General features: G+C 41.4%; 3 protein-coding genes across 8 annotated transcripts; 1 reads left to right on the top strand and 2 right to left on the bottom strand.

Annotated features, from left to right (window-relative positions):
• Positions 1-1,532: 1,532 nt before the first annotated feature.
• Positions 1,533-4,683, bottom strand: ppcdc (phosphopantothenoylcysteine decarboxylase). 2 transcript variants are annotated; one of them, XM_086108430.1, is made up of 5 exons: positions 4,420-4,683; positions 3,581-3,676; positions 2,951-3,086; positions 2,704-2,872; positions 1,533-2,032 (listed from the first exon to the last, which is right to left on the bottom strand). In XM_086108430.1, exons 1-5 carry the CDS (start codon positions 4,561-4,563, stop codon positions 1,963-1,965), a joined length of 615 nt encoding a protein of 204 aa, XP_085964556.1. In that variant the 5' UTR covers positions 4,564-4,683; the 3' UTR covers positions 1,533-1,962. The 2 variants fall into 2 exon arrangements, with proteins under 2 accessions (XP_085964556.1, XP_085964555.1); XM_086108429.1 differs by having other exon boundaries at positions 2,958-3,086; positions 4,420-4,681.
• Positions 4,684-4,748: 65 nt separating this feature from the next.
• hacd3 (3-hydroxyacyl-CoA dehydratase 3) lies at positions 4,749-9,563 on the top strand. 3 transcript variants are annotated; one of them, XM_086108426.1, is made up of 11 exons: positions 4,749-4,976; positions 5,234-5,276; positions 5,396-5,478; positions 5,548-5,697; positions 6,281-6,323; positions 6,429-6,539; positions 6,616-6,743; positions 6,820-6,932; positions 7,970-8,076; positions 8,147-8,278; positions 8,387-9,563. In XM_086108426.1, the coding sequence occupies exons 1-11, from the start codon at positions 4,899-4,901 to the stop codon at positions 8,509-8,511; spliced, it is 1,113 nt and encodes a 370-aa protein (XP_085964552.1). In that variant the 5' UTR covers positions 4,749-4,898; the 3' UTR covers positions 8,512-9,563. The 3 variants fall into 3 exon arrangements, with proteins under 3 accessions (XP_085964552.1, XP_085964554.1, XP_085964553.1); XM_086108427.1 differs by having other exon boundaries at positions 4,750-4,976; positions 8,355-9,563; XM_086108428.1 differs by lacking the exon at positions 6,429-6,539.
• ints14 (integrator complex subunit 14) lies at positions 8,824-24,136 on the bottom strand. 3 transcript variants are annotated; one of them, XR_015100626.1, is made up of 13 exons: positions 23,583-24,136; positions 23,407-23,514; positions 23,174-23,329; positions 22,463-22,581; positions 22,239-22,381; positions 21,918-22,010; positions 20,087-20,231; positions 19,451-19,584; positions 19,100-19,218; positions 17,875-17,940; positions 17,132-17,792; positions 13,020-13,091; positions 8,824-9,133 (listed from the first exon to the last, which is right to left on the bottom strand). XR_015100626.1 is itself a non-coding variant. In XM_086108425.1 (12 exons), exons 1-11 carry the CDS (start codon positions 23,802-23,804, stop codon positions 17,559-17,561), a joined length of 1,539 nt encoding a protein of 512 aa, XP_085964551.1. In that variant the 5' UTR covers positions 23,805-24,136; the 3' UTR covers positions 16,768-17,466; positions 17,530-17,558. The 3 variants fall into 3 exon arrangements, 2 of the variants coding, with proteins under 2 accessions (XP_085964551.1, XP_085964549.1); XM_086108425.1 differs by lacking the exons at positions 8,824-9,133; positions 13,020-13,091 and having other exon boundaries at positions 16,768-17,466; positions 17,530-17,792; XM_086108423.1 differs by lacking the exons at positions 8,824-9,133; positions 13,020-13,091 and having other exon boundaries at positions 16,769-17,792.
• Between the last annotated feature and the right edge of the window lie 1,391 nt (positions 24,137-25,527).

The following is a 25,527-nucleotide window of genomic DNA, read 5'->3' as shown; positions in this document are numbered from 1 at the left end:
TTAAAAATTCCAAAATAAAATACAATTAAATATCAGTGATTTTGCCAGGCCTGGTGTGTGTGCAAAGTTTCATGAGTTTTTGTGAATGTTTAGACCCTCAAAATTAGCATCGTATTTTTGAGAACTGCGCGTTGCCACAGCAAGGCAAAAAACAAAAACAAAAACATTTCCTTTAGGTGGCACTACCACTTTGTTGAAAAATAAGTTCAGAGATGTCTTCAAGCCTGGATTTTCATGACATTTTTGAGGGTCTAAACATTCACAAAAACACATGAAACTTTGCACACACATCAGGCGCGGCAAAATCACCAATACCTGTATTGTATTTTGGAATTAAAAAAAAAAAAAAAGGCCCACCAGTGCCACCTTGAAATGTTTAACTGACACCTGACCTCTGCAGCCTCTGCCGGCTTTTTATTGATGGTGTATGCAAATTACAAGTGATATATCAGAAAAACACTCCCTTCTTCATTTACATGTCACGCCCCTCAGTGGGCACCTGGAGGCCAAAACATCACTCGGTACAAACAATGGATACCTTGTGACTTCAATGTGTAGATTTCGCATGAATTGAGACATTGTAACAAACTCAAGGACATCTTATCGTGTTGCCCACCCCAAGTTGAACCTTCCTGTCTGTACTATCAGTTAACAAGTCCTCAGTTTCATTCAGCTCAAGTTGGCCCTTTTTTCTGTGTGCTGTAAACACACGCGTTCGAGGTCAATCAAGCATACAACAAAATGAAACTTAAACACGATAACTTTTTTGTCTGTACTCTATCAGTCAATTTTCTGGTATCAAATGTGAGACTAATAAAGGTGTTCTTATCTTAACATCTTTCCAAATGAAAACGTTATAAAATAAGACAAAGATGGAAAAAACATAGCTGATTTTTCTCTCTGCTGGAACTTTAATTTTATTCTCCCAAATAATGAAATTGGCATTAAAAAAAAATCACAAGCGTGAGAGAGGGAACTGTCTCCTTCACCGTGAAAGGCACTCACAAACTGGGAGAAGTTGTTTCAGGAAGATGTCTTACGACAGCAGCAACAGAATCACAAGACGAGTTTCTGAGTTGGCTCACAGAAAAACAGTTTCAAACACAGCTTAAAGACCATCTCCAACTCATGCAAATGTTTCATTACTTATCAGTTCCGGGCGTTTTAAAGCTATCTTTCTTCAAAGAATGACGCACGCGTTGTATTCTGTGGGCCTGCGGGCCCTTGGTATGCACTGTGCTCACTTCCCATGTCAGTAAATCAACAGCGCTAACGAGTTGGGAGAGTTAGCCTTGTTTCAGGGAGGGAAGGACTGAGTTATGGCCTAAGTGATAGCAGATACCACCTCGGGGTGAGGAAGCTTTCTCAGGTTACAAGAAAAATGTCATCTTCACTTCAACTGCCCGCTGTCTTTTGAATGACGCCGAATCCATGAGTAAAAATGTCATCATTTGAACGTAAACCAAGAACAGGACAAATCTATAACATCCGAATGTGACCTGCAATAATGTCGACAATCACCATGACTCCAATGAGCAAAATATGGAAGTTTTTTATTTATTTATTTTTTAAGCTTGCTGATGATGATGGATTAAAACACAATTGCATGTCCTAATATTTTCTTGGAATGCATTTGCATACGTTGATTCCATCTGTCTTGATCACGTTCAAAGAGTTTCAAGATAAGATAAGAAAACCTTTATTAGTCTCGCAATGGAGAAATTCCCGATTCACAGCAGCAAAGTTATGAAAGGAAGAAGTAGAACAACAAAATATAGGAGCTGCTGGAAAGGCAGCCACTCAATTCAATTCAAGAAGTTAATCACGTATTAAATCTCAGTGGCTTGGCGGCTGAGTGGTTTGGATATCTGGGTCACAGTTCTGAGGTTGCCGGTTCGAGTCCGTGGTGCCAAAGAGGCCACACTTGGTGAAGTGATCCAAGTTCATGTTTGGGGAGATGGCTCACTGGTTTGCTGAAGGTATTGCTTGATAACAGAGATGATAGTCGACACCTCTGCCATGGCGCCTTTGCCTGCAATAAATTCAACAAGAACAAATAAGACTGAGAAGGAACGTGCGCTCATCATTATTCAACTTTTTACATTTTAACTTTGCCTGTCGGCCCAGTGCAAATTTATTTGCATCTGTTTGCATTTGACAATTTGTACGCTACATTTTGGAGGATCCGTTGAGGTCGTACATTTTCCGGTATGCTTAAAAGACGCGATATTACCATCCATCCGTGTTCGTTGTATTCTCACGGCATTGAATCGATCGCAATTGCACTGTTGTGGCTGCCGTCGGGTCACGCATGGACTTGTAGGCCAGTTAGGATAGCTGTAGTTTGAGTGTAAACTTACGAAAGCAAAACTAAACACAAAACGACGACTGTGTCTCGCTTTCGATCAAAAACGGGTGCCGTCGTAAAAATCCCAAGTATCAGACTCTTCTTTGTTTTCGGTGGGGCATCCTTTACTTAAGCTTCTTCATTTAGGAGGACGCGAACGCCTCGTCAATATTCTTTTCGGACATGTCATCCCCGAGCAAATGATAGGTGAAGTCGTAAAAAGAGATACAATACCGCAGGCTCCGGCACGCCTGCGACTCTCGTGAGGATTAAGCGGATTAGAAAATGGATGGTTGGTTGTCCCCTCTCATATCTTTCGTTTGTTTTTTTTGGGGGGGGTATGATTGTACACACACCTTTGTCTCCACACACCAGCTTCTTTGCAATGCATGGGATTTCCACATAGCCAAACTCTTTCAGCTTGTGTATTTGCTGGGCTGTGATGGGATGGTGCCACATAGCGGTGTTCATCGCAGGGCAGAAGAGGAGAGGGCGACTGGTATCCCAGGCTCTCACCACACACGTCTGCCAATGATAAATGCTAAGTCATCTGAAATTCATGTTAAAAAAAAATAAAATACAAAATGGTTCCAACATTCACACCTCTCACCAGCAGGTTGTCACAAATGCCGCTGGCGATCTTTCCGAGCGTGTTTGCATCTAAGGGGGCGATGACGAGAAGGTCTGCCCAGCGTCTGAGCTCAATGTGAAGCACCGGGTCAGACCGCTGACTCCACAACTAGAACAAAAACACAATTCATCGACATGACTCACGGTGAAGGAGACAACTAAAGTCTCTAAGATAAAAGACAAATCATTTCAAAAAAATGTTGGGCATTAATGTGACCCTATGACTTGTACAATTCAATTCAAAAGAAAAAAGAGCGCAAATAAAAATTAACAACTGAAGAATGTGGCTGCACAAATGTGTTCACCTCATAACTGTGATATGACACGTTCACATTCAGTCTCGTGTTAAGTGGGAATCCATTTTTACTGGGCTGCCGGTGAATGAGTTAATATGAGTTTGAGAATGATAGGTCATTTCGGAACACAGCCACATCCCTAGTTATAAAGTCACCACAACTTGGATCAGAGGTAGGCATGGCTAGATTTGCGCCCCGGCCAAATTCCACCTCCAACACTCCATTATACTATATTATAATGCCACGTTATAAACTAATTAAAATAATGCCGACAGCTTTCATTATTTTGCGTGCTAGAAAAACTTACCTCCCATTCATCTTTGTCACTGTAGACCTTTACTGACACGTCTTCAGGGTTATAAAAGTGCTGGGCATGCTGAGTTGTGACCACTCTTACATCCACCTGAACAAGAAAATACTGTTTCCGATGTTGGCCCCTGACTTATTTCTCAATAGACAACATAAACCCCAGTACAGTAAACCGAAGAATGGAGTTATAAAAATGGATGGATTTTTGTGTGGGTAGATTATCAGTGACGCATACCTGTCAACTCATACGGTTTAGCCATAGTTCATACGGATTTTGTGGTGAATCTTACGTATATGGCCGTATCGCACAAATCATACGGATTCTGAAAATTTCAGTTTTTTGTTTTTTTTCCCCCTAACGGGTAGTTCCGTTTGCTTTTGCCCAGAATGGTGCTAGTCTACTCGAATGCTTTCATTTCCAAAGTAAATATGAATGGATGCTGTAACTTCCAGCCGATGGGTCAGCATTTGGAGTTGGTGGAAAAAGTAACGCAGGAGTAACACAGTAATGCCACTAAGTAGAATGATGATTAGACATTAACCAGACATTGTATTATGGAGATCTACAATAAATATCATTGAAAATTTCGTGTATTTTTCTGCCGTTATTTTGACATAAAATGCTTTGGTATGTTATAAGGATTTTTTGCTCTTTATAAGGATCTTTTTTTTTTGGTAGTTTATACAGGTTGGCGCTCCGAAAAGTTGACAGGTATGGTGACGGTTGAAAAAAAGTCTCCTGCTTTCATATGTGACTTTGTTTTATGTTGCTATGGTGATTAGACTCAGTCCGTACCCAAAGAACTCAAAGAACTTTACTAGTTAAAAGAAACTCACCCCGGGGAAATGAAGAAGTTCAGAGACCAAAACAGGAAGTTTGAGGGCAGCTACACTCCCGGTCACTCCAACGAGCACACAAAATGTCCCGGTTGTCTTCACCAAGTCGCTTGGAGGCTGAGAATCATCTTCATCCTTCTGCATATTGACAGACTAACGAAGGTGAAACACTCCTTACCCTTCTTTTTGTTTTCCAAAACTGTTTATAGACTACGTTTATGGATTCTTTCCCATCGTTTCAACTTCCGTAAATAAACCACAACGGCCAATCGGGAATCGAGTAGAACGAGCCAGCCAATCACAGTGGAGAAGGATGTAGCGTTGCTCTCTCGCGTTCACGCACGTCGCCGAGATGACAGCGCGAGAACGCGCCCGTTTGTGGAATGTTCTGGCCGCTTGCTAAACAGCTTGCATGCGGAACGGAGACATCGTCCTGTCTTTTGTTTGATTTAGAACAATTTGACTAATAGAAAACAATAATGACATTGACGCCTCTTGTTTACTGGGCTCAACGCTACGAGGAAATCTTCCTTCGCGTGGAACTGACTGACGCTCAGGTAAACTTGTAACTGCCATTGATGTTTTTCGAGTCAGAAAACTGAAGCCGGGGATAAATAGTTACTACAACAGTACGGACTTGAGGGAGTCCGTACAACGTAACCATTACGTCACAGGTAGATGGCTCAAGTTGCTCATATCTGTTTTTAACTGCTTATTGTAAGGTGTCCTTGAGTTCTTAGAAAGGCGCCCACAAATAAAATGTATTATTATATCTTCGTATGAATGGACCTAAACTTGCTTTTTCTCATTGCAGAACGTTGACGTCCACGTGCATGAAAACATCCTTCACTTTCAAGGTGACGTTTCTGTGCGTCTGTGGTGTTTACGTGTGGTGTTTACGTTGCTGATGCTTGTTGGGTTGCGGGGCCTCTTTTTTTTGGGGGGGGGGGGCATATTTCATATTTTGTGTGTGTAGCCCAGAGCCATGGTGCGAAAGGTCAGCACCTGTACGACTTCACCCTGGAGTTTCTTCTACCTGTAAAAGCACAGGCATCTGAGGTACTCCTTCCATGTCCAGGTTCATGTTCATGTCCTTGCCTCCTAACTGACTTTGTGGGATGTGTACAGGTGGCTTACAAGTCCACTCAGCGTCAGGTGAACATCAGCGTGAAGAAAGAACAGTGGGGATGGTGGGAAAGGTTGACCAAACAGGAACGCAAGCCGCTCTTCTTGGCTCCTGATTTCGAGTGCTGGCTCGATGAGTCAGACGCCGAGAAGGTGAGCAATGAGCTGCCACAATGGATACCTTGATATATACAGTGTATATATATTTTTTTGTAGGCCAATGCCATTTCCGATATTTGGTAGAAAAAAATAATAATGAAATGAATTACAGGCATAACCTTTGACTGTTTTACTATACTGTGTCTTTTACAGAGTTGCATTTAAAGTACACAAGATCTTGAGAGTGTTCAAATGAAACAGCGGCCATTTTTACACCAAAAATTATATGCCACGTTGAACCCCAGATACTTTTTTTTTTCTTCAATTTTTCCAAGACTTAGGGTAAAAAAAAAAGGGGGGTCTAGAATTGGCTTGTACTGAATGAGTTTAACGGGTGGATAAGAGGCTGGAGATAAAGTTTGCAGGGAATAACGTTTTGTCAGCCATGGAGACAGTCATCATAACACACCTAGCAAATGTCAACATTTTTGAAACGATATTTTGGGATGCTAGTAAATTATGTTACGAGCTTGGCTACGGAACAAATTAAATTTGTAAGGGTACCAGTGTAGTTTTTGAAGACAGAAAAAGAGAAACGATAAGCTGGTGTGAATAAATTGCCTTGTACTTTGTTAAGGAGAGAAAAATCAGACGAAAGGCTTCGCGGCATGATGAGAAAGGTGAGCGTGGACAAAAGTTTCTCCATCTGCGGCTGGCTAAAGTTTGACCTTGGCAAATAGTCATGGATGGATGCTTTTTTTTTTTTTTTTTTTTTTGCCTTTTAGGGTCCATCTGTCTGAAAACAGGATTTTTGTTTACATACAACTTGGTGCAGTTTCTTGGCTTTTCGTGGATCTTTGTCAACATGACCATTCGCCTCCTAAAGTTTGGTCAAGGCGAGACTGCGTGTGCATGCCCCCCTCCCCCCTCTCGCTTGATAGCCACACTAACGCTGCTCGCATCATATTTCAGATTCCTTCTACGACACATTTCACACCATTTCCAGCGTCATGTTCTTCTGCCAGATGCTGGCAGCCGTCGAGGTCCTCAACGCTGCTTTTGGGCTGGTCAGGACAAGTGTGACCCCAAATCTTATACAGGTCCGTCTGACGACGTGAAATCTTTTGGAAATAATACGAACGTTTGTCTCAACATAATCCTCGCTCTCTTTAATAGTTGTTTGGGAGGAATTTCGTCCTCTTTGTCATTTTTGGTTGCTTGGAAGAAATGCAGAATAAGCCGGTGGTCTTCTTTGTTTTCTATCTGTGGAGTGCCATTGAAATATTTAGGTAGGTCATTTTCTGAACACTGCTTATTTTGACTTCTCACTGTGCATTTAATTAGGTAAGCATGCACATCTGTCGTCAATGCAGGAGCGTTATTCCACTCAAAAAATCTGACCATCCATTTATTTTCTTGAAGCGCTTGCAGTTGCAGAGGCGGGCAGACCAACTAAAAACATTACCGGTACTCAAGTACCGTTTCTCTAGAATATGACTTAAATTACCCATTAAATATTACAATTTTAAATATTAAGTAGATGGTCAGTGAAAAAAACTACTAGAAATATTAACTGGTAAATAACTTTGGATTTTTCATATTTTTTAATAAGGGCATGAATATCATGTAGGAAAAAATATAATCTTGAAATCTCATTTCAGATATTTCTGAAAAATCTCAATCAAATTCAGCTATGAGAAACGGTCATAACTTTTGAAACCGCACAGCTTTGAGTCGGGAGTTCCTGTCGGCTGAAATGTGGACATGTTAAGGCAGGCACAGGTGATCGTTGTTGACAGCTGTGCTTTTTTTTGCAGCGTGTAAGGTAAACTTCGATTGACTGACTGCGAATCTCACGTCATTGTTGTTTTGTCGCATGCTTTGCATTTGCTTCTGGGTGCAACCGCGGCTCCCGTCTGCGTTCATGTGACCGCCTGGCTGGGTTTGATTGTGGAAACAAGAGTCAATATCGGGAGTCGAGTTGGTGAAGCGGCCGCGTGACAGCGCTTGAGGCGCAAGTCTCTTCAACAAATTAAAACAAATAGCCGAAAGGTAACAGATACAAACGAAAGTCGCAGAATGAAGTTAACAGATTAAAGTTGGCATTTTTCTCGACCATCCATCCATTTTCCACTGCTTTTCTCGACTAAAATACTCCAAAGTGAAAAGTGTTACTGACAAGTCAATGTAAAATGTTGCTACCCACATCTGAGCACCTGTCCTCAAAAAGGTCAACTTATGTTTTATCATTGAGGTCATATCGCTTTCTACTGTATCAGCCGCGTAATGTCGAAATAATGCAAACGCTAATGAGGCTTTGCCGCAGGTATCCATTCTACATGCTGGGATGCTTCAACACCGAGTGGAAAATCCTCACATGGTTGCGCTATTCCCTCTGGATGCCCCTTTACCCGTTAGGTGCTCTCGCCGAGGGTACGTTTGCATTCACCCGTCTGAAAGTTGAACCCACGAAATCCAAACACAAGTGTGCCTCCCCAATCAGCTGTCGCCGTGGCCCAGTCCATTCCCATCTTTGACAAAACCAACCTGTTCAGCATTCCTCTGCCAAGGGCTCTCGGCACATCACTGAGCTTCTCCAATGTCCTGCGTGTGCACCTCGTGCTCATGTTTCTAGGTAAGCGTGCACTTTGAAACAAAATATGACATCTCTGAAGAGCAATCTGAAGTATCTTGTTCATCCCTTCTTGGAGGACTTTTTTTCAACTTTCGTCATCTCTACAAGCAAAGGCAGAGGCGGTTCCGCGCCACGAAGAGAAAGGCTCATTGATGCGTCGCTCCTCACGCGCCTGTGCGGCCGTTTGTTTGAGATGGTCTCATTTTTACAGGCGCCTTACCGTGTTTTCTTAACTTCCTCCCTTGAGGGTTTATTTGCACCCAGTAGCAAAATTGGTCTGGCCCAGCTCTGGGACAGACACGGCAGTACACTCGGCCCACATACCTCAATGAATGACGGTCCTGCAGTGGCCCACGTCTGGCATCCATGATGTGGGCCGCATTCGGCCCAGATCTGAGCCGCATTGTAAAACCATATCTGGCCCTACTCCGGCCCGACGCTGGGCCAGAACAGGTTCCTGATATCAGCCTGAATTCAACCTCAACTAAGCCACATCTTTCATGAGCCATATTTGACCCACATTAAAAAAAAAAGTCTCAAAAACAACTGTTATAAAAATATGTTTATTGTCATAATTTGTGAACCTCACATATAACTCCACATACACTGGAAAAATGCACTTTTCTTTATTTAACAGTGAACACAAAGTCCAAATTGGGATGCAGCTTACTCTTGAACGGTATTTTTCTGTCCATCAAATTGTTGCGCTCTCCATGTCCTCTTTTCTTCTCATGCTCTCCTTCCTGTCACCGCCCCGATCGGGAGCCAGATGTAGCCATCTTTTGATTGTGACATCAATTTCCTGGTCTGAGGCCCAAGATGTTAGGCTGTTAGGTCTCACAGCGGCTGTAAGAACTGTAAGAAAACAAGAATGGACAGTGTGTTAGGAAAACAAAAAATTGTACATGTCATGAACAATGAATAGTCCGTAAAAATAACCCCTGAAATTTCTTATAATAATAATATTAATACATTTCAGTTATAAGCGTCTTTCAAGACACTCTAGGACACTTTACAACCAAAACTAAACTAGGTGTGACGCTGTGGGGCGGAATATTTGCCACCAAAAACTAAACGTGAATAACTTTTAAATAGTTTATACTGACTTTGAATTACGTGAATTGAAGGTCAGTGGCTCGGATAATGGATGGGTTTGTATATTTTACTCTGAATCATATTGAATAACTGAATCTGAATTGTACAATCTGAATTTGAAACGATAGACTTTTTTTCTTTGAAACTGTATTTGATCCTCACTCAAAATTAAATTCTGTTTATTTTCATATTCAGTCTTACAAATACAAAACGATGTTTTTTTCAATGTCAGATTTTGTTTTTGAATTGAGGTACTAAGTTTTAAATTAACTTTATGGTCAAGTATGAAGTATCCGGTTTGTATTGCAGCAAACGGAATCAAAATTAATATCATTGTATTTGAGTGCAGAAAGGGTTCTTTTTGGCAGCACCTCTGACTGTTCAATGACCTACACGATATAAATCAGCATGTATTGTATTGTATTGTATTTTCACAAGTGATGTGTCGGTCGCGAACGAGCCGGTACAAAGAGCCTGCTCATTGAAGTGAACGATGAGCCGTTTTTAGGCGAAAAAAACGACCATGTAGACTCTACATGGTAGTTTTTTTCGGCTAAAAACGCCTTACTATACACGGTCGGGGGTTTTTTTGGCTAAAAACACCTTACTCTACATTGTAGAGTAAGGCATTTTTAGCCCCCCAAAAAAACGACCATGTATAGTAAGGCATTTTTGGCCCAAAAAAACGACCATGTATAGTGAGGCGTTTTTAGCCGAAAAAAACGACCATGTATAGTCAGGCGTTTTGAGCCGAAAAAAACGACCATGTTATAGTAAGGCGTTTTTGGGCGAAAAAAGAAACGACCATGTATAGTAAGGCGTTTTTAGCTGAATAAAAAAAACGACGATGTATAGTAAGGCGTTTTGAGCCAAAAAAAACGACCATGTATAGCACGGCGTTTTTAGCCGAAAAAAACGACCATGTATAGTAAGGCATTTTTGGCCGAAAAAAAACCCGACCATGTATAGTAAGGCATTTTTGCCCGAAAAAAAACGACCATGTATAGTAAGGGGCGGCCCGGTAGTCCAGTGGTTAGCACGTCGGCTTCACAGTGCAGAGGTACCGGGTTCGATTCCAGCTCCGGCCTCCCTGTGTGGAGTTTGCATGTTCTCCCCGGGCCTGCGTGGGTTTTCTCCGGGTGCTCCGGTTTCCTCCCACATTCCAAAAACATGCATGTCAGGCTGATTGGACACTCTAAATTGTCCCTAGGTGTGAGTGTGGGCGTGGATGGTTGTTTGTCTCTGTGTGCCCTGCGATTGGCTGGCAACTGATTCAGGGTGTCCCCCGCCTACTGCCCGGAGATGGCTGGGATAGGCTCCAGCACCCCCCGCGATCCTAGTGAGGATCAAGCGGTTCGGAAAATGGATGGATGTATAGTAAGGCATTTTTGGCCGAAAAAAACGACCATGTATAGTACGGCATTTTTAGCCCCAAAAAAACGACCATGTATAGTAAGGCATTTTTAGCCCCCAAAAAACGACCGTGTATAGTAAGGCATTTTTGGCCGGAAAAAAAACGACCATGTATAGTAAGGCATTTTTGGCCGAAAAAAACCGACCATGTATAGTAAGGCATTTTTAGCCCCCAAAAAACGACCGTGTATAGTAAGGCGTTTTTAACCCAAAAAAACGACCATGTATAGTAAGGCGTTTTTGGCCAAAAAAAAACGACCATGTATAGTAAGGCATTTTTAGCCCCCAAAAAACGACCGTGTATAGTAAGGCATTTTTAACCCCAAAAACCGACCATGTATAATAAGGCATTTTTTGCCGAAAAAAACCGACCATGTAAAGTAAGGCATTTTTGGCCGAAAAAAAATGACCATGTATAGTAAGGCGTTTTTAGCCGAAAAAAAACGACCATGTATAGGAAGGCGTTTTTAGCCGAAAAAAACGACCATGTATAGTAAGGCGTTTTTAGCCGAAAAAAACGACGATGTATAGTAAGGCATTTTTAGCCCCAAAAAAACGACCATGTATAGCACGGCGTTTTTGGCCAAAAAAAACGACCATGTATAGTAAGGCGTTTTTAGCCGAAAAAAACGACCATTTATAGCACGGCGTTTTTCACCAAAAAAATGACCATGTATAGTAAGGCGTTTTTAGCCGAAAAAAAACGACCATGAATAGTAAGGCGTTTTTAGCCGGAAAAAAAATGACCATGTATAGTAAGGCGTTTTTAGCCGAAAAAAACGACCATGTATAGTAAGGCGTTTTTAGCCGGAAAATAAATGACCATGTTATAGTAAGGCGTTTTTAGCCGAAAAAACCCGACCATGTATAGTAAGGCGTTTTTAGCCGAAAAAAACGACCATGTATAGCACGGCGTTTTTGGCCCAAAAAAACGACCATGTATAGGAAGGCGTTTTAGCCGAAAAAAAACGACCATGTATGTATACTAAGGCGTTTTTAGCCCAAAAAAAATGACCATGTATAGTAAGGCGTTTTTAGTCGAAAAAAACCACCATGTAAAGTAAGGTGTTTTTAGCCGAAAAAAACCCGACCATGTATATATATACATATATATATATATATATATAGTATTACTTACTATATATATAGTAAGGCATTTTTGGCCAAAAAAAAACGACCATGTATAATAAGGCATTTTTTGCCGAAAAAAACCAACCATGCATTTTTGGCCGAAAAAAAAACGACCATGTATAGTAAGGCGTTTTTAGCCCAAAAAAACGACGATGTATAGTAAGGCATTTTTAGCCCCCAAAAAACGACCATGTATAGTAAGGCATTTTTGGCCGAAAAAAAACGACCATGTATAGTAAGGCATTTTTAGCCACAAAAAAACATGTATAGTAAGGCATTTTTAGCCACAAAAAAACGACCATGTATAGTAAGGGATTTTTAGCGTCAAAAACGACCATGTATAGTAAGGCATTTTTGGCCGAAAAAAAACGACCATGTATAGTAAGGCATTTTTAGCCCCAAAAAAACGACCATGTATAGTAAGGCGTTTTTAGCCGAAAAAAACGACCATGTATAGTAAGGCGTTTTTAGCCCAAAAAAAAAACAACCGTGTATAATATAGTAAGGCGTTTTTAGCCGAAAAAAACGACCATGTATAGTAAGGCATTTTTAGCGCAAAAAAACGACCATGTATAGTAAGGCGTTTTTGGCCGAAAAAAACCGACGATGTATATAAGGCGTTTTTAGCCAAAAACAACGACCATGTATAGTCAGGCGTTTTTAGCCGAAAAAAACGACCATGTATAGTCAGGCGTTTTTAGCCATAGTAAGGCGTTTTTAGCCGAAAAAAAAAACGGTGCAAATGGTTTTCTTGATTGGCTGTCAGCCGGGTGAGGGTGCCCCCTCCCCTCTGCCGATGGCCCGAAGACAGCCGGGGGAGGCTCCAGCACACCCCCCCGACCCCGACCCTTGTGAGGACAAGGGGATGAGAAAATGGATGGGAGGGTGGACGGACAACAAACATGCCAGCAAGAAGAGAACACGCAAGCGCGACAGGCTGGATTTGAACCCTGGACCTCTGCGTTCGCACTCCAACGCAGTAACCAGTGGGCCATGGAGCCAGCCCAGCGTCACACTCAAATGTATAAATGACAGCATAAAACACCTTTTTAAAAATAAAAAAATAAAAAAGATCAACACAACACATTAAAAGTCATGATACTCTTATTTCGCTCTGTGTTGTCATTTCTTGCTCTTGTGCAGCTTTCTTGGCTTCGATCTTCTCCACCAGTTCCTGTCGGAGAAAGGGGATATGTCATCTGACCATCTCAATCACAACAGGTCATTTCTACCAATTCAAGTGGACAACCCTTCCACTTGAATTGGTAGAAATGTCCTTTTGTGACTGAAATGTCATCAGCCATCTAAGTCACAATAGGACATTTGCGTTTTTTGCCCAAAAAAAACGACCATGTACTGTATATCACAGCGTTTTTGGCCGAAAAAAAAAACGACCATGTATAGTAAGGCATTTTTGGCCGAAAAAAACCCGACCATGTATAGTAAGGCGTTTTTACCCGAAAAAACGACCATGTATAATAAGGCATTTTTAGCTCCAAAAAAACGACCATGTATAGTAAGGCATTTTTGGCCGAAAAAAATGACCATGTATAGAAAGGCGTTTTTAGCTGAAAAAAACGACCACGTATAGTCAGGCGTTTTTAGCCCAAAAAAACGACCATGTATAGGAAGGCGTTTTTAGCCGAAAAAAAATGACCATGAATAGTAAGGCGTTTTTAGCCGAAAAAAAAAATGACCATGTATAGTAAGGCGTTTTTAGCCGAAAAAAACGACCATGGTATAGTAAGGCGTTTTTAGCCCAAAAAAAAGACCAGGTATAGTAAGGCATTTTTGGCCGAAAAAAAAACGACCATGTATAGTAAGGCATTTTTAGCCCAAAAAAAACGACCATGTATATGAAGGCGTTTTTAGCCGAAAAAAAATGACCATGAACAGTAAGGCGTTTTTAGCCGAAAAAAAATGACCATGTATAGTAAGGCGTTTTTAGCCGAAAAAAACGACCATGTATAGTAAGGCGTTTTTACCCGAAAAAACGACCATGTATAAGGCATTTTTAGCTCCAAAAAAACGACCATGTATAGTAAGGCATTTTTGGCCGAAAAAAATGACCATGTATAGAAAGACGTTTTTAGCTGAAAAAAACGACCACGTATAGTCAGGCGTTTTTAGCCCAAAAAAACGACCATGTATAGGAAGGCGTTTTTAGCCGAAAAAAAATGACCATGAATAGTAAGGCGTTTTTAGCCGAAAAAAAAAAAGACCATGTATAGTAAGGCGTTTTTAGCCGAAAAAAACGACCATGGTATAGTAAGGCGTTTTTAGCCCAAAAAAAAGACCAGGTATAGTAAGGCATTTTTGGCCGAAAAAAAACGACCATGTATAGTAAGGCATTTTTAGCCCAAAAAAAACGACCATGTATATGAAGGCGTTTTTAGCCGGAAAAAAATGACCATGAATAGTAAGGCGTTTTTAGCCGAAAAAAAATGACCATGTATAGTAAGGCGTTTTTAGCCGAAAAAAACGACCATGTATAGTAAGGCGTTTTTACCCGAAAAAACGACCATGTATAAGGCATTTTTAGCTCCAAAAAAACGACCATGTATAGTAAGGCATTTTTGGCCGAAAAAAATGACCATGTATAGAAAGGCGTTTTTAGCTGAAAAAAAACGACCATGTATAGTAAGGCATTTTTGGCCGAAAAAAACGACCATGTATAGTAAGGCATTTTTGGCCGAAAAAAATGACCATGTATAGAAAGGCGTTTTTAGCTGAAAAAAACGACCATGTATAGTAAGGCGTTTTTAGCCCAAAAAAAAAAGACCAGGTATAGTAAGGCATTTTTGGCCGAAAAAAACGACCATGTATAGTAAGGCATTTTTGGCCGAAAAAAACCGACTATGTATAGTAAGGCGTTTTTAGCCGAAAAAAACGACCATGTATAGTAAGGCGTTTTTAGCCCAAAAAAAAAAAGACCAGGTATAGTAAGACGTTTTTAGCCGAAAAAAAACGACCATGTATAGTAAGGCGTTTTTAGCCCAAAAAAACGACCATGTATAGTCAGGCGTTTTTAGCCGAAAAAAACGACCATTTATATAGTAAGGCATTTTTAGCCGAAAAAAACGACCATGTATAGTCAGGCGTTTTTAGCCGAAAAAAAAAACGACCATGTATAGTAAGGCGTTTTTAGCCGAAAAAAAACCCGACCATGTTATAGTAAGGCGTTTTTAGCCGAAAAAATCGACCATGTATAGTAAGGCGTTTTTACCTGAAAAAACGACCATGTATAAGGCATTTTTAGCTCCAAATAAACGACCATGTATAGTAAGGCGTTTTTAGCCGAAAAAAACGACCATGTATAGTAAGGCGTTTTTAGCCCAAAAAAAAGACCAGGTATAGTAAGGCATTTTTGGCCGAAAAAAACGACCATGTTTAGTAAGGCATTTTTGGCCGAAAAAAACCGACCATGTATAGTAAGGCGTTTTTACCCGAAAAAACGACCATGTATAAGGCATTTTTAGCTCCAAAAAAACGACCATGTATAGTAAGGCATTTTTGGCCGAAAAAAATGACCATGTATAGAAAGACGTTTTTAGCTGAAAAAAACGACCACGTATAGTCAGGCGTTTTTAGCCCAAAAAAACGACCATGTATAGGAAGGCGTTTTTAGCCGAAAAAAAATGACCATGAATAGTAAGGCGTTTTTAGCCGAAAAAAAAAAAGACCATGTATAGTAAGGCGTTTTTAGCCGAAAAAAACGACCATGGTATATACATATATATACATGGTCGTTTTTTGGGGGCTAAAAATGCCTTACTATACATGGTCGTTTTTTTTCCGGCTAAAACACCTTACTATATATGGTCGTTTTTTTTCGGCTAAAAACGCCTTAAGGTCGTTTTTTTCGGCTAAAAACGCCTTTCTATACATGGTCATTTTTTTTCGGCTAAAAACGCCTTATGGTCGGGTTTTTTCGGCCAAAAATGCCCTACTATACATGGTCGTTTTTTTGGGCTAAAAACGCTTTCTATACATGGTCATTTTTTTCGGCTAAAAACGCCTTATGGTGGGTTTTTTTCCGGCTAAAAATGCCTTACTATACATGGTCGTTTTTTTTGGGGCTAAAAACGCCTTACTATACATGGTCGGGTTTTTTTCGACCAAAAATGCCTTACTATACATGGTCGTTTTTTGGGGCTAAAAATTCCTTACTATAAATGGTCGTTTTTTGGGGGCTAAAAATGCCTTACTATACATGGTCGTTTTTTTCGGCTAAAAATGCCTTCCTATATACATGGTCAATTTTTTTTCGCTAAAAACGCCTTATGGTCGTTTTTTTTCGGCTAAAAACGCCTTACGATACATGGTCATTTTTTGGGGGGCTAAAAATGCCTTACTATACATGGTCGTTTTTTGGGGCTAAAAATGCCTTACTATACATGGTCGTTTTTTTCGGCTAAAAATGCCTTACTATACATGGTTGTTTTTTTTCCTTACTATACATGGTCGTTTTTTTCTGCTAAAAACACCTTACTATATACATGGTCAATTTTTTTTGGGCTAAAAACTTCTTATGGTCGTTTTTTTTTCCGGCTAAAAACGCCTTACTATACATGGTCATTTTTTTTCGGCTAAAAACGCCTTACTATACCTGGTCATTTTTTTTCGGCTAAAAACACCGTGCTTTACATGGTCGTTTTTTTCGGCTAAAAACGCCTTACTATACCTGGTCATTTTTTTTCGGCTAAAAACGCCGTGCTTTACATGGTCGTTTTTTTCGGCTAAAAACGCCTTACTATACATGGTCGTTTTTTGGGGCTAAAAACGCCTTTCTATACATGGTCGTTTTTTTTCGGCCAAAAACGCCTTACTATACATGGTCGTTTTTTTCGGCTAAAAACACCTTAATATAAATGTTGTTTGTGTTATCATATGCAATTGAATAAGTAGACCATTTCAGAATTCGAAATTTGGGACTCTCTCAATCCATAATGGCACTCATACTTTTCTGATCAGCGAGTCCCTGGGACTCGCTGCCGGTAAACTTTAAAATTATCACTGCAGAGATTACCGCTTTTTCTGCACTCAGTGATTGATTTCTATGCAAAGTCATTTCTCAACTTGTCTTCCGTGCCATGTCATGCCTGTTGAGTGTTGATTTACTTCATATTAAGAAACTACTGCACTAAAACATTAATTCATAAATGTATATCATATGCTTTTATTTTTGTTTTTCTCAGTATAAATAACACGTACCCTGACTGTTCTACTCTTCGAATAAAAACACTTCATTCAAGCGTTAGGGAGTGCAAGGGGTTATGATGGAGGGGTGTTGCAAATCATGAAGACCTGCCAAGTGGTATGATAGCATTGTTTTATACATGTCCTCGGCTAGGCCTCAGCTTCAAAATCAGTTCTTGGTCCTTGGCCTCGGAAAATTTCTCAAATCCTTGGCCTTGGCCTTGCCTCAGAAAATTTTCCAAGTCCTTGGCCTCGGAATCAAGTCCTTGGCTTTGGCCTTGGCCTCGGGTTGCCGGTCCTTGGACACAACACTGGGAGTTCCACATACAAGGTTCTGGGAGCCGATGTCCCTGTAAGTGACAAGGTGTTCACCACATCACTCTCGGTCCACACGGTCGTCCATGTTTGAGTACCTTTTTTTCCCCACAAAGTCTAACGTGACTCAGCTTGAGAAGTCAGTGTGCATGGGGACAATGTTGTGCTCAAAAGCGGCGTATTGGGAATCCCCGGTGCTGGCCAACTTGAGCTGCTGGGCGGCGTGCGAGAGCTGGAAAGCGGCATCAGGGTGAGCCGAGTCGGGCAGCATCGTGCACTCCCGCTCCAGCAGCTCGGCCACTCCTTTGAGGAGGTCCCAGAATCCAAAAGCCAAAGCAGCTTTGCGCAGACGGTTCAGCTCCTGGGAAAATTAAAAAAAACTGGTTAATAGTTAACCGCCCCTCACCCCAAAAAAACACAAAAAACATGCGGTGCAATTTTACCTTGTAGAAGGTCTGTGTTTTATCAGGTAGTTTTCTTGCATTTCTCAGAATCTTTTGGACATCAGTCTGGAACGAATGTAAAATGATGACCTTAAAATGTTGTATTCCAGAGGAAATAAACAATGTTCTGAACAACAGTATGGTCGATGCTCCCCACTACTGTAAATACAGTACAGCGCTCTGATTAATATTCCGTCTGTGGAATATGAATTCAGCATATTTCGCCTCGGCCACTTTATTTTGTCCTGCAGCTAGCTCAGAAAACAGCCAATCACGGCTCATCTATTTTTTTTTGGATTTGGTCATGTGACATTCGTAAACCGAGCCCTGAGGCGAAGTGATGTCATGTTCAGTCGACAGCAGGTGATAAAATAGCCGCCCCCCCAGAGATAGATTTCACTGCTTCATTCATATTCCACAAACCGACTATTAATCAGAACTCAATTTTTAGGCTAGTGGTACCAGGTAGAAATTATTATTCTCAAGAACATTTTTGGACCTGACTTCGCCTTTAAGGGGATAAAAACAATCTCAAATTGGTGCTAACCGCCCGATAAGAATCAATGATCTTTAAATGTTTCTTTTTTGTTTCGTCCAAAACTCTAAAAGGTTTTTTCTTTAGATTTAAAAACGGAGAGATGTGTGTGTTTTATAAGGCCTTACTGAACCTCCTGTTAGGTCTTTAGTGGAAGCCCCTTTGGGGTTTGGGCGATTGGGGTTTGGGGTTTAGGGTTAGGGCATTTGGTGTTTGGGCCAGACATGTCCAGCTCCGGGCCTGGAGGGCCACTGTCCTGCCTGTTTTCCAGCCCTCCCGCCTGCAACACACCTGATTCAGATGATGAGCTCATCAGCCAGCTCTGAAGCAGCATTAGAACGATCCTGATGATTTGAATCAGGTGTGTTCCTCCTGGGAGGGCTGGAAAACAGGCAGGACAGCGGCCCTTGAGGACCGACTTTGGACACCCCTGGTTTGGGCGTTTGGGGTTAGGGCGTTTGGGAGTTTGGGCGATTAGTCATGATTTAAATCAAAGCCCTGTGCCTTGACCTGACATGTATTTTTGTGCAGTTAACAGTTTTATTCACCACACAGTTTTCTCCTTCCGAAGCACCGTTTTGGCATATGAGACGGATCTTCAAAGCATAAATGCCTTTTGGGAATGATGGTTTAAATTTCCCCTCTCGGGACACTTTTAATGAGCCTGGCCATCAAGCAGGAGACCTTCACCTGCAGTCCGCTTGCTTTAATCCACACGGTGACATTCTGAGCGTAGCTTCGTTTGACGGGCGGCTGCACGGGGAAAGGACTTTTACTGTCGTCCTCTCCGTAGGGATTTTCTGCCGCCTCTGAAAGGCAGGAAGAAAGCGCGAGGTTCAGTTGTGGTGTAAGACACAGAGTATATATGGCAGCCATGATTTGACATTGATGCCGTTTAATACATCCTGATTATGTTCACATACTGGAAGACTTTTGTCCTTGAAGCGAAAATGTGTTGGAAGGATAAGCATGTCACAAGTGAAGCTTTTACAAAGCTTCAAGAGGCCAGCGTGAATGGAAAGAAGGAGGCGGGGGGGTTACCTGAGATTGGTCCCAAATGGGAAATCTTCCCCAGCCAAGGCAGAGGCTCAGTACTGGGTTCAAACAGTGACATCATCAGATTGGACTTCTTCTTGCTGTCAGCTTGCGAATACAGCATGCCGAACCACTCGGGCCTGTTACAAATAGATCAGCTTGAGATCACTCACTCACTCACGTCACCTTAAGATCTCAACATCAGCGTTTCCCAACTTTATCTGACCCAAGGCACACACTTTACAGTAGAAAATTCCCATAGTAAACCAAATGTGACACTGACTTGATGCGGTAATATATTTTGTTATATTTATGAAGTAACGGTTTGGTGAAGCAGCTAATGATTTTTTTTCATAAACCTCATTACTATAGATTACAAATCATGGTAAAATCCGTATCTGGCAACCCTTTTTAGGAGAAAAAAACCCCTGAGATGCGAGATTTTTTTTTTTTTTAAATCAGCGACAAAAACCTTTTGGGACTCATGAAGTCATCTCTGATTAAAATGAGCCGTTTTTGAATCAGCTAAATGAAATTGGGTAATTTCCCACAGCACCTTAATTTGTCACAGCTCGATGATTGAGAATCACTGCTTAGTATAGTCAACTCTGAACACGACCAGATTTTTCACGTTTGTCTCACCCCAACTGGACAAGTGCCACCATGCCCTCCACTTTTAGGCTGCCATGGAGGAGCACGCAGAAATTTGGACTTTTCCCTGCCATTTGACTGGCGGACACTTCCTCTTCCGGCTCATCTGTGCCGCCTGTGCCAACGTCGTCAACATCTGAGACAAGGTCAAAGTTCATCGTTAAACACCATCAAGCTGCGATGTGGCACAATGGATAAGGCGCCCGAGGTCCGGGGATGGAGGGAAGGAAGAACCTCTTATCCGCGCCAAGGTAGGTTTTCTTTTCCGTTATTTGTTCATATCGCAATAAATAGAATGTCAGTTTTAAAAGTGAACTTGAATGCCTTGATCTCTTATTAGCAGAGACCAAAAGGAGGATTAATGCGAAATGCATAAACTGTTGAAGCACAGATAAGTAAAATAATATAATTTTGTTAGTGGCTTGGCTGACACTTATAAAATTAAGATGAAGAACGGGAAGTTTTTTTTTGTGTACAGTCTGAGTGTTGGGAGAGTGTGAAAGGCAAGCAACACCTTTTGAGAGACGTTGCTGTAAATGACGTGAACCGGCGACCGCAAGACCGCTTCGAGTTTTTCGAGGATGGAGACAACCAACCACAAAGGAGACACCGTCGTCGCTTGACGAGCATGATGGCAATTAACTCTTCACCAACCAGAAGATGTCGATACCGTGGTCACATAACTCACAACGGTATAAAAGAGCTTGAGGTCAGAAGGTATGGGGTCGTTCTGCATACATTCCACTATAGCTAAGATCGACGTACATCAGGGGTGTCAAACATACGGCCCGCGGGCCGGAACCGGCCCCCGAGGGGGTTCGATCAGGCCCGCGGGATAATTTAAAAATGAAAAAAAAAGCATAAAAGACACAAAATGAATATTTTTATTAAGATGCAATTCATGTATTAACCGCTAGTCATTGTTTTCTCTTTCGTTTGTAAAGTGTAGGTGGGGGTTACATTTAGATTTCATATGCACATGTGTAAATGGTTTTAAAAAATCCTTTCTTTATAAATCTTGTTTAATCTTAAAATGCATGACTATATTTTTAAATACTAATTGTTCAAGTTTTGTGCCTTTGTACAATCAGTGGGATCAGTTGCACTGCATATATGTGAATGATAAAATTAAATTGCACATTTGTCGAAGGAAATCTAAGGTGTTTTATGAAATGTTAGGTAAATGAAATGTAGGTACATTTCAACATTTTCCTCATGTACTTGTGCGTCGCTATATCAAAACAAAGGAAAGACATATTTTGGTTATTTATAGCAGAGTATGGTATAATTTTAATGGTCTGGCCCACTTGACATCGACCGAGGCCGTATGCGGCCCACAATATGAAATGAGTTTGACACCCCTGACGTACATGATGACCCAGAGCTCTGCTGTAAGCATTAGAATCCTCCGTCTTGGCTTAGACTTGCGTTCTGGCCAGTCAGACTAAAAGTCTTCTCTGGTTGATAAGGAGCCCCTCTTATTCTTTCCTGCAGTTACTATTAAGCCTTTTTGTCTTCATTTTTAATCTACTGTGTTCTGTGTTGAGGTAAGATACAAAAAAAAGAGAAAAAAACCCTGTCTTGGATAAGGATCGTTTGACATTCCCGTGCACAGATTGAGAAGAGCAAACTCGAGAGCCCATCTCACTGAACAGTTCAACGGTGACAAATTACACTGAAGGTCACGAAACCGCAAAACACAAAGACCATGATGTCAATTAAATAATTTGGAAGGTTTACATTGCGTTCTTTTTCAGGGGAAATTATTCCAACGAAACACATTAGGGGACTGCAGATAAGACACAGAATTGCGCACACTCACCTTTGTTGACAGCGATAGGCAGCACCAAGTGTCGGGATATGACAGGAGGACTGGAGATGTCCGCGATTTCAATGAAGCCCACGATTTCCAGATCTGCAACAAATAGGGCGCAATGCTGATGTGCAGCTCAGCATGAGCCATTTGCGATTTAGAAATTACATTTCCTACAAATGTTAGAAAACGGATTCCCTGCTCGTGGTATGCTTAATACATTGTAGACTTGTTGAACTGGTTGGAGTTGATTGCTCAGCTGTTACGCTGTCCAAGTTATCAGCAGATGAAACATTTGAGCACTTTATCGAGCATTGGCAGCAAACGTACCTGGATTGACAGTTCGGGCTAAAGGTTCCACCTCCTCATCCACCACCACCGGCTCAGGTCGAGGGAACACCTGAACGTCTGCGGACAAGTTCCCGCAGTGCAGGACAGCATGGAAGGGGCAGTAGGCCCTGTCAATTAATCTCCTGGAGACACACAAAGAAAATGCAACACATTTTGGACACATTTGACATTACTAGTGAATCCTTGAACAACGACAGCCGTACCCAAACATGGCCTGTACGCCTTGCATGCACAGTGGGCCCTCCACAGTGAAGACCTGTCCGTCACCTCCACCTAGACAAAGAAGCTCCTCCCATTTGTCCAAAGCACCTGTCATCTGTAACTGGAATACAACCACAACAGATGCTTGTTATGGTCTTGGGATGTGAGTAAAAGTGATCAGTTCTTCACAAATAAATAAAAAAAAATCTGCAAACAACCAATCATATTGTTCCTTGCTTCAGTGACGGACAGTTTGAGAAGTTATTGAAACCTGCACTTTTAAAAGCATCAAACCGGTAACCACAATATTTTAAATCATTGAGATGCGCGGGGGTATGAAACTTTACTGTGTTGTGCAAATTTGTGTCATATTTATATTGTCTTGATTTAGCCTAGAGTCTTCAAAGTATACCCGTAATTGACATCACAACTATCTGTGATTAAGCTTATTGTCTTTAGACAAAAATTGCAATAATATGCTCTATGTGCCTGCAGCAGACGAGACATGGTATTCTGGTTTATACTGCGTTTGTGGAAATAGAATTGAGCAGAATTATCCACACGTTTTCAGCCGACCAAGGAGGCTGAAATTTTATGCAGTGCCCTGACTGTCAAAGGAAACTGACGCCAATCACCTGTTTTCTGGGTTTGCTCACAGTGAAGAGAGTCAAAACGGAAATCAAGACAATCAAATTCGAAGATGACTAGCGTACCTCCTCTGTGTTGGCAACACACATGATGTACATTTTGGTCGGGAAGGGGAAGGGCAGAGGGAATTTCTTGTCGTCACCGCGATGCCTGAGCGATTGCAGGGAGTGACGCAGGGAACCTTTTCCAATACCGAGAGATCCGTCGGTCACTAGCACCACCTTATGGACACAACGGGGAACAACATCAACAAAAATGCGATGGAGCAAATACATGTGGAGACTTTTAATTCCAATACCTGACAGGGACAAGCACTTCCCCACTCTTGCTGCACGACGTTGCTGACACCATTCAGGGCTGATTCCACGCACGTCTTGTCATAGTCTTCCAGGTTGCTGAGGGCGTCCTGTACAGGAACTACTATTAATAATCACTGAAGCTCCCGGTCTTGGACGGAAACCACTTGGCGTGTACCTGTAAAGCGTTATAATCCCTGGTAAACGGCACCACTAATTCCCAGAGGGATGAGAAGGCCATGAGTGCGGTGAACTCCAAGCGGTAGTTGGAGGCCATGTGCTCGAATAACATATTGAGCCCATGGACGGCCAAGTTCTTCCTCTGGAACTCCTCGCTGCTGTCCTGTGACACCGGCCTCGTCATAGACAGGGACGCGTCCATCAACACCACTGTAGGCATGATTTACTGCTCCAGTGTTGAGGACCCGAAGAGGAATTGAGGGGGAACGCGAGATATTAGCTACGTAGACGCTAGCTTCGGTCTGGGGAGGATGTGCTAACGGAAACGTCCATCATTTTTTTAAAGCTAATTTTACAATGCAAGAAGCTCGAAACTAGGCGTCATTAAATGGGGATGTTGTGAGTTAACCATTTAACAAGTCGGGTGAATCGAACGCTTCGTGTTGAACTCTTGTGCTTCTTATAAAGTTGTCGAGTTGCTAAGCCGAAGCTCGCGCTTAGCCCTTAGGAGCTATCAAGTGCTTTATATCTTGAATGCGCATTTCTTTTCCCGTCCGAGTGAGCAACAAACAACAATACAAGGTTCCGCTCTATATAATAATTATTATAATTATTATTATCATTAGTAGTAATAGTATTTTATCTTGGTTTTCTTTTTGTGTTTTTCTTTGAAGAGCAATTTAAAAAAAATTTCCCCACTATGGTCCGGGACTTGTGCGGGATTTTTCTGGGGGAGTGGGAAAATCCACGACCGTGTCAATCGTAATACACACACATATGTGAACATCACATTTTAATCGCACTCACAAAAAGGGAAAAATGCAATTACATTATTTTTCAAAGTCGCTCTGTCCTTTAAAGAACCTAGCATCTCTTCAATGTCTAAATGTTTTCTTTTGTCCACAGCTGGACTCAAACCATGACCTTCTGGTTCCAAAGCCCAAGTCCTTACAAATGATAGAAAACCTTTCACACTCACTGCGTAAGAACTGAACCCGCATTGTCTACACAGAAGAGAGCAGAGTCAACCACTACACACGCTTGACTTAGTTTCTTTTGAGAGACAAAATGTATTTTACACACAGAAGGCATTTGCAGCTAGTTGTACTTCTCCCTGTCCTATTCATCAGATTGTATCCAGTAACACTTTGCCAACATAGAATGTTGTGAAAGACTCAACAGAGAGCATAAAAAATGCTTTCGATGCAACATTAGAGGCCACAACATCACCACAGACCGAAATGGAAATCACGAGTCCATCACTACCAACTACATGTCTGCGTCACATCAATCAGTCCCTCACTTTTGGAGCAACCATCACGCCATCTTTACCTCCTGGTGATGCTCCTCACATGCAGGGGGAGTACCCGAAAGATCTGTTTTCCACTAGGGAGCGTAGAGCACCGTACATGTTTTGACGCACTGTATTAAAAATGATTTGCTCATCATATGACCTGTTTTGCTGTTCATATACACAACGAGAATCTTTGTGACGTGTTCTGTTCTATTATTGTTGTTTAATGTCAAATGTAGTCAGCTGTAGTGAAAAGTGCTATATAAATTAAATAGATGGTTTTGTATAGTTTTGTATGGAGGTGGTCATAAAAAAAATTTGCTTTTCAATTGAAATGGAACTGCTAGTTGAAATATTACAAAATGCAAGATACCTTCCAACAAGGAGCATTCAAATATAAGACACAAATGTAAGCCAAAAAGACAGACCATTATTCTGCCATTTGGCCAAATCATACAAATTTATTTAATTAAAATGTCGCAAGATTTGTTTGTAATTACAAAATAAATAAATGACAGGAAGTATTTGGTACGAATGTGAAAATATTCGTGAGGTGGGCCACGATGAAGTGAGAGTGAGACAATACGGTATACAGTAGCTAATCTTCTTAAAGCCTGCAGGTATTAGCTATTATGCTGATCCATTGTGA

Source organism: Hippocampus guttulatus, chromosome 4, assembly GCF_054856545.1.
Source record: "Hippocampus guttulatus isolate MCC_2025c chromosome 4, RoL_Hgut_1.0, whole genome shotgun sequence".
Classification (NCBI taxonomy): Eukaryota; Metazoa; Chordata; class Actinopteri; order Syngnathiformes; family Syngnathidae; genus Hippocampus; species Hippocampus guttulatus.
Note: the sequence above shows the minus strand (reverse complement) of the source record. Positions and strands in the feature narration are given on the sequence as shown.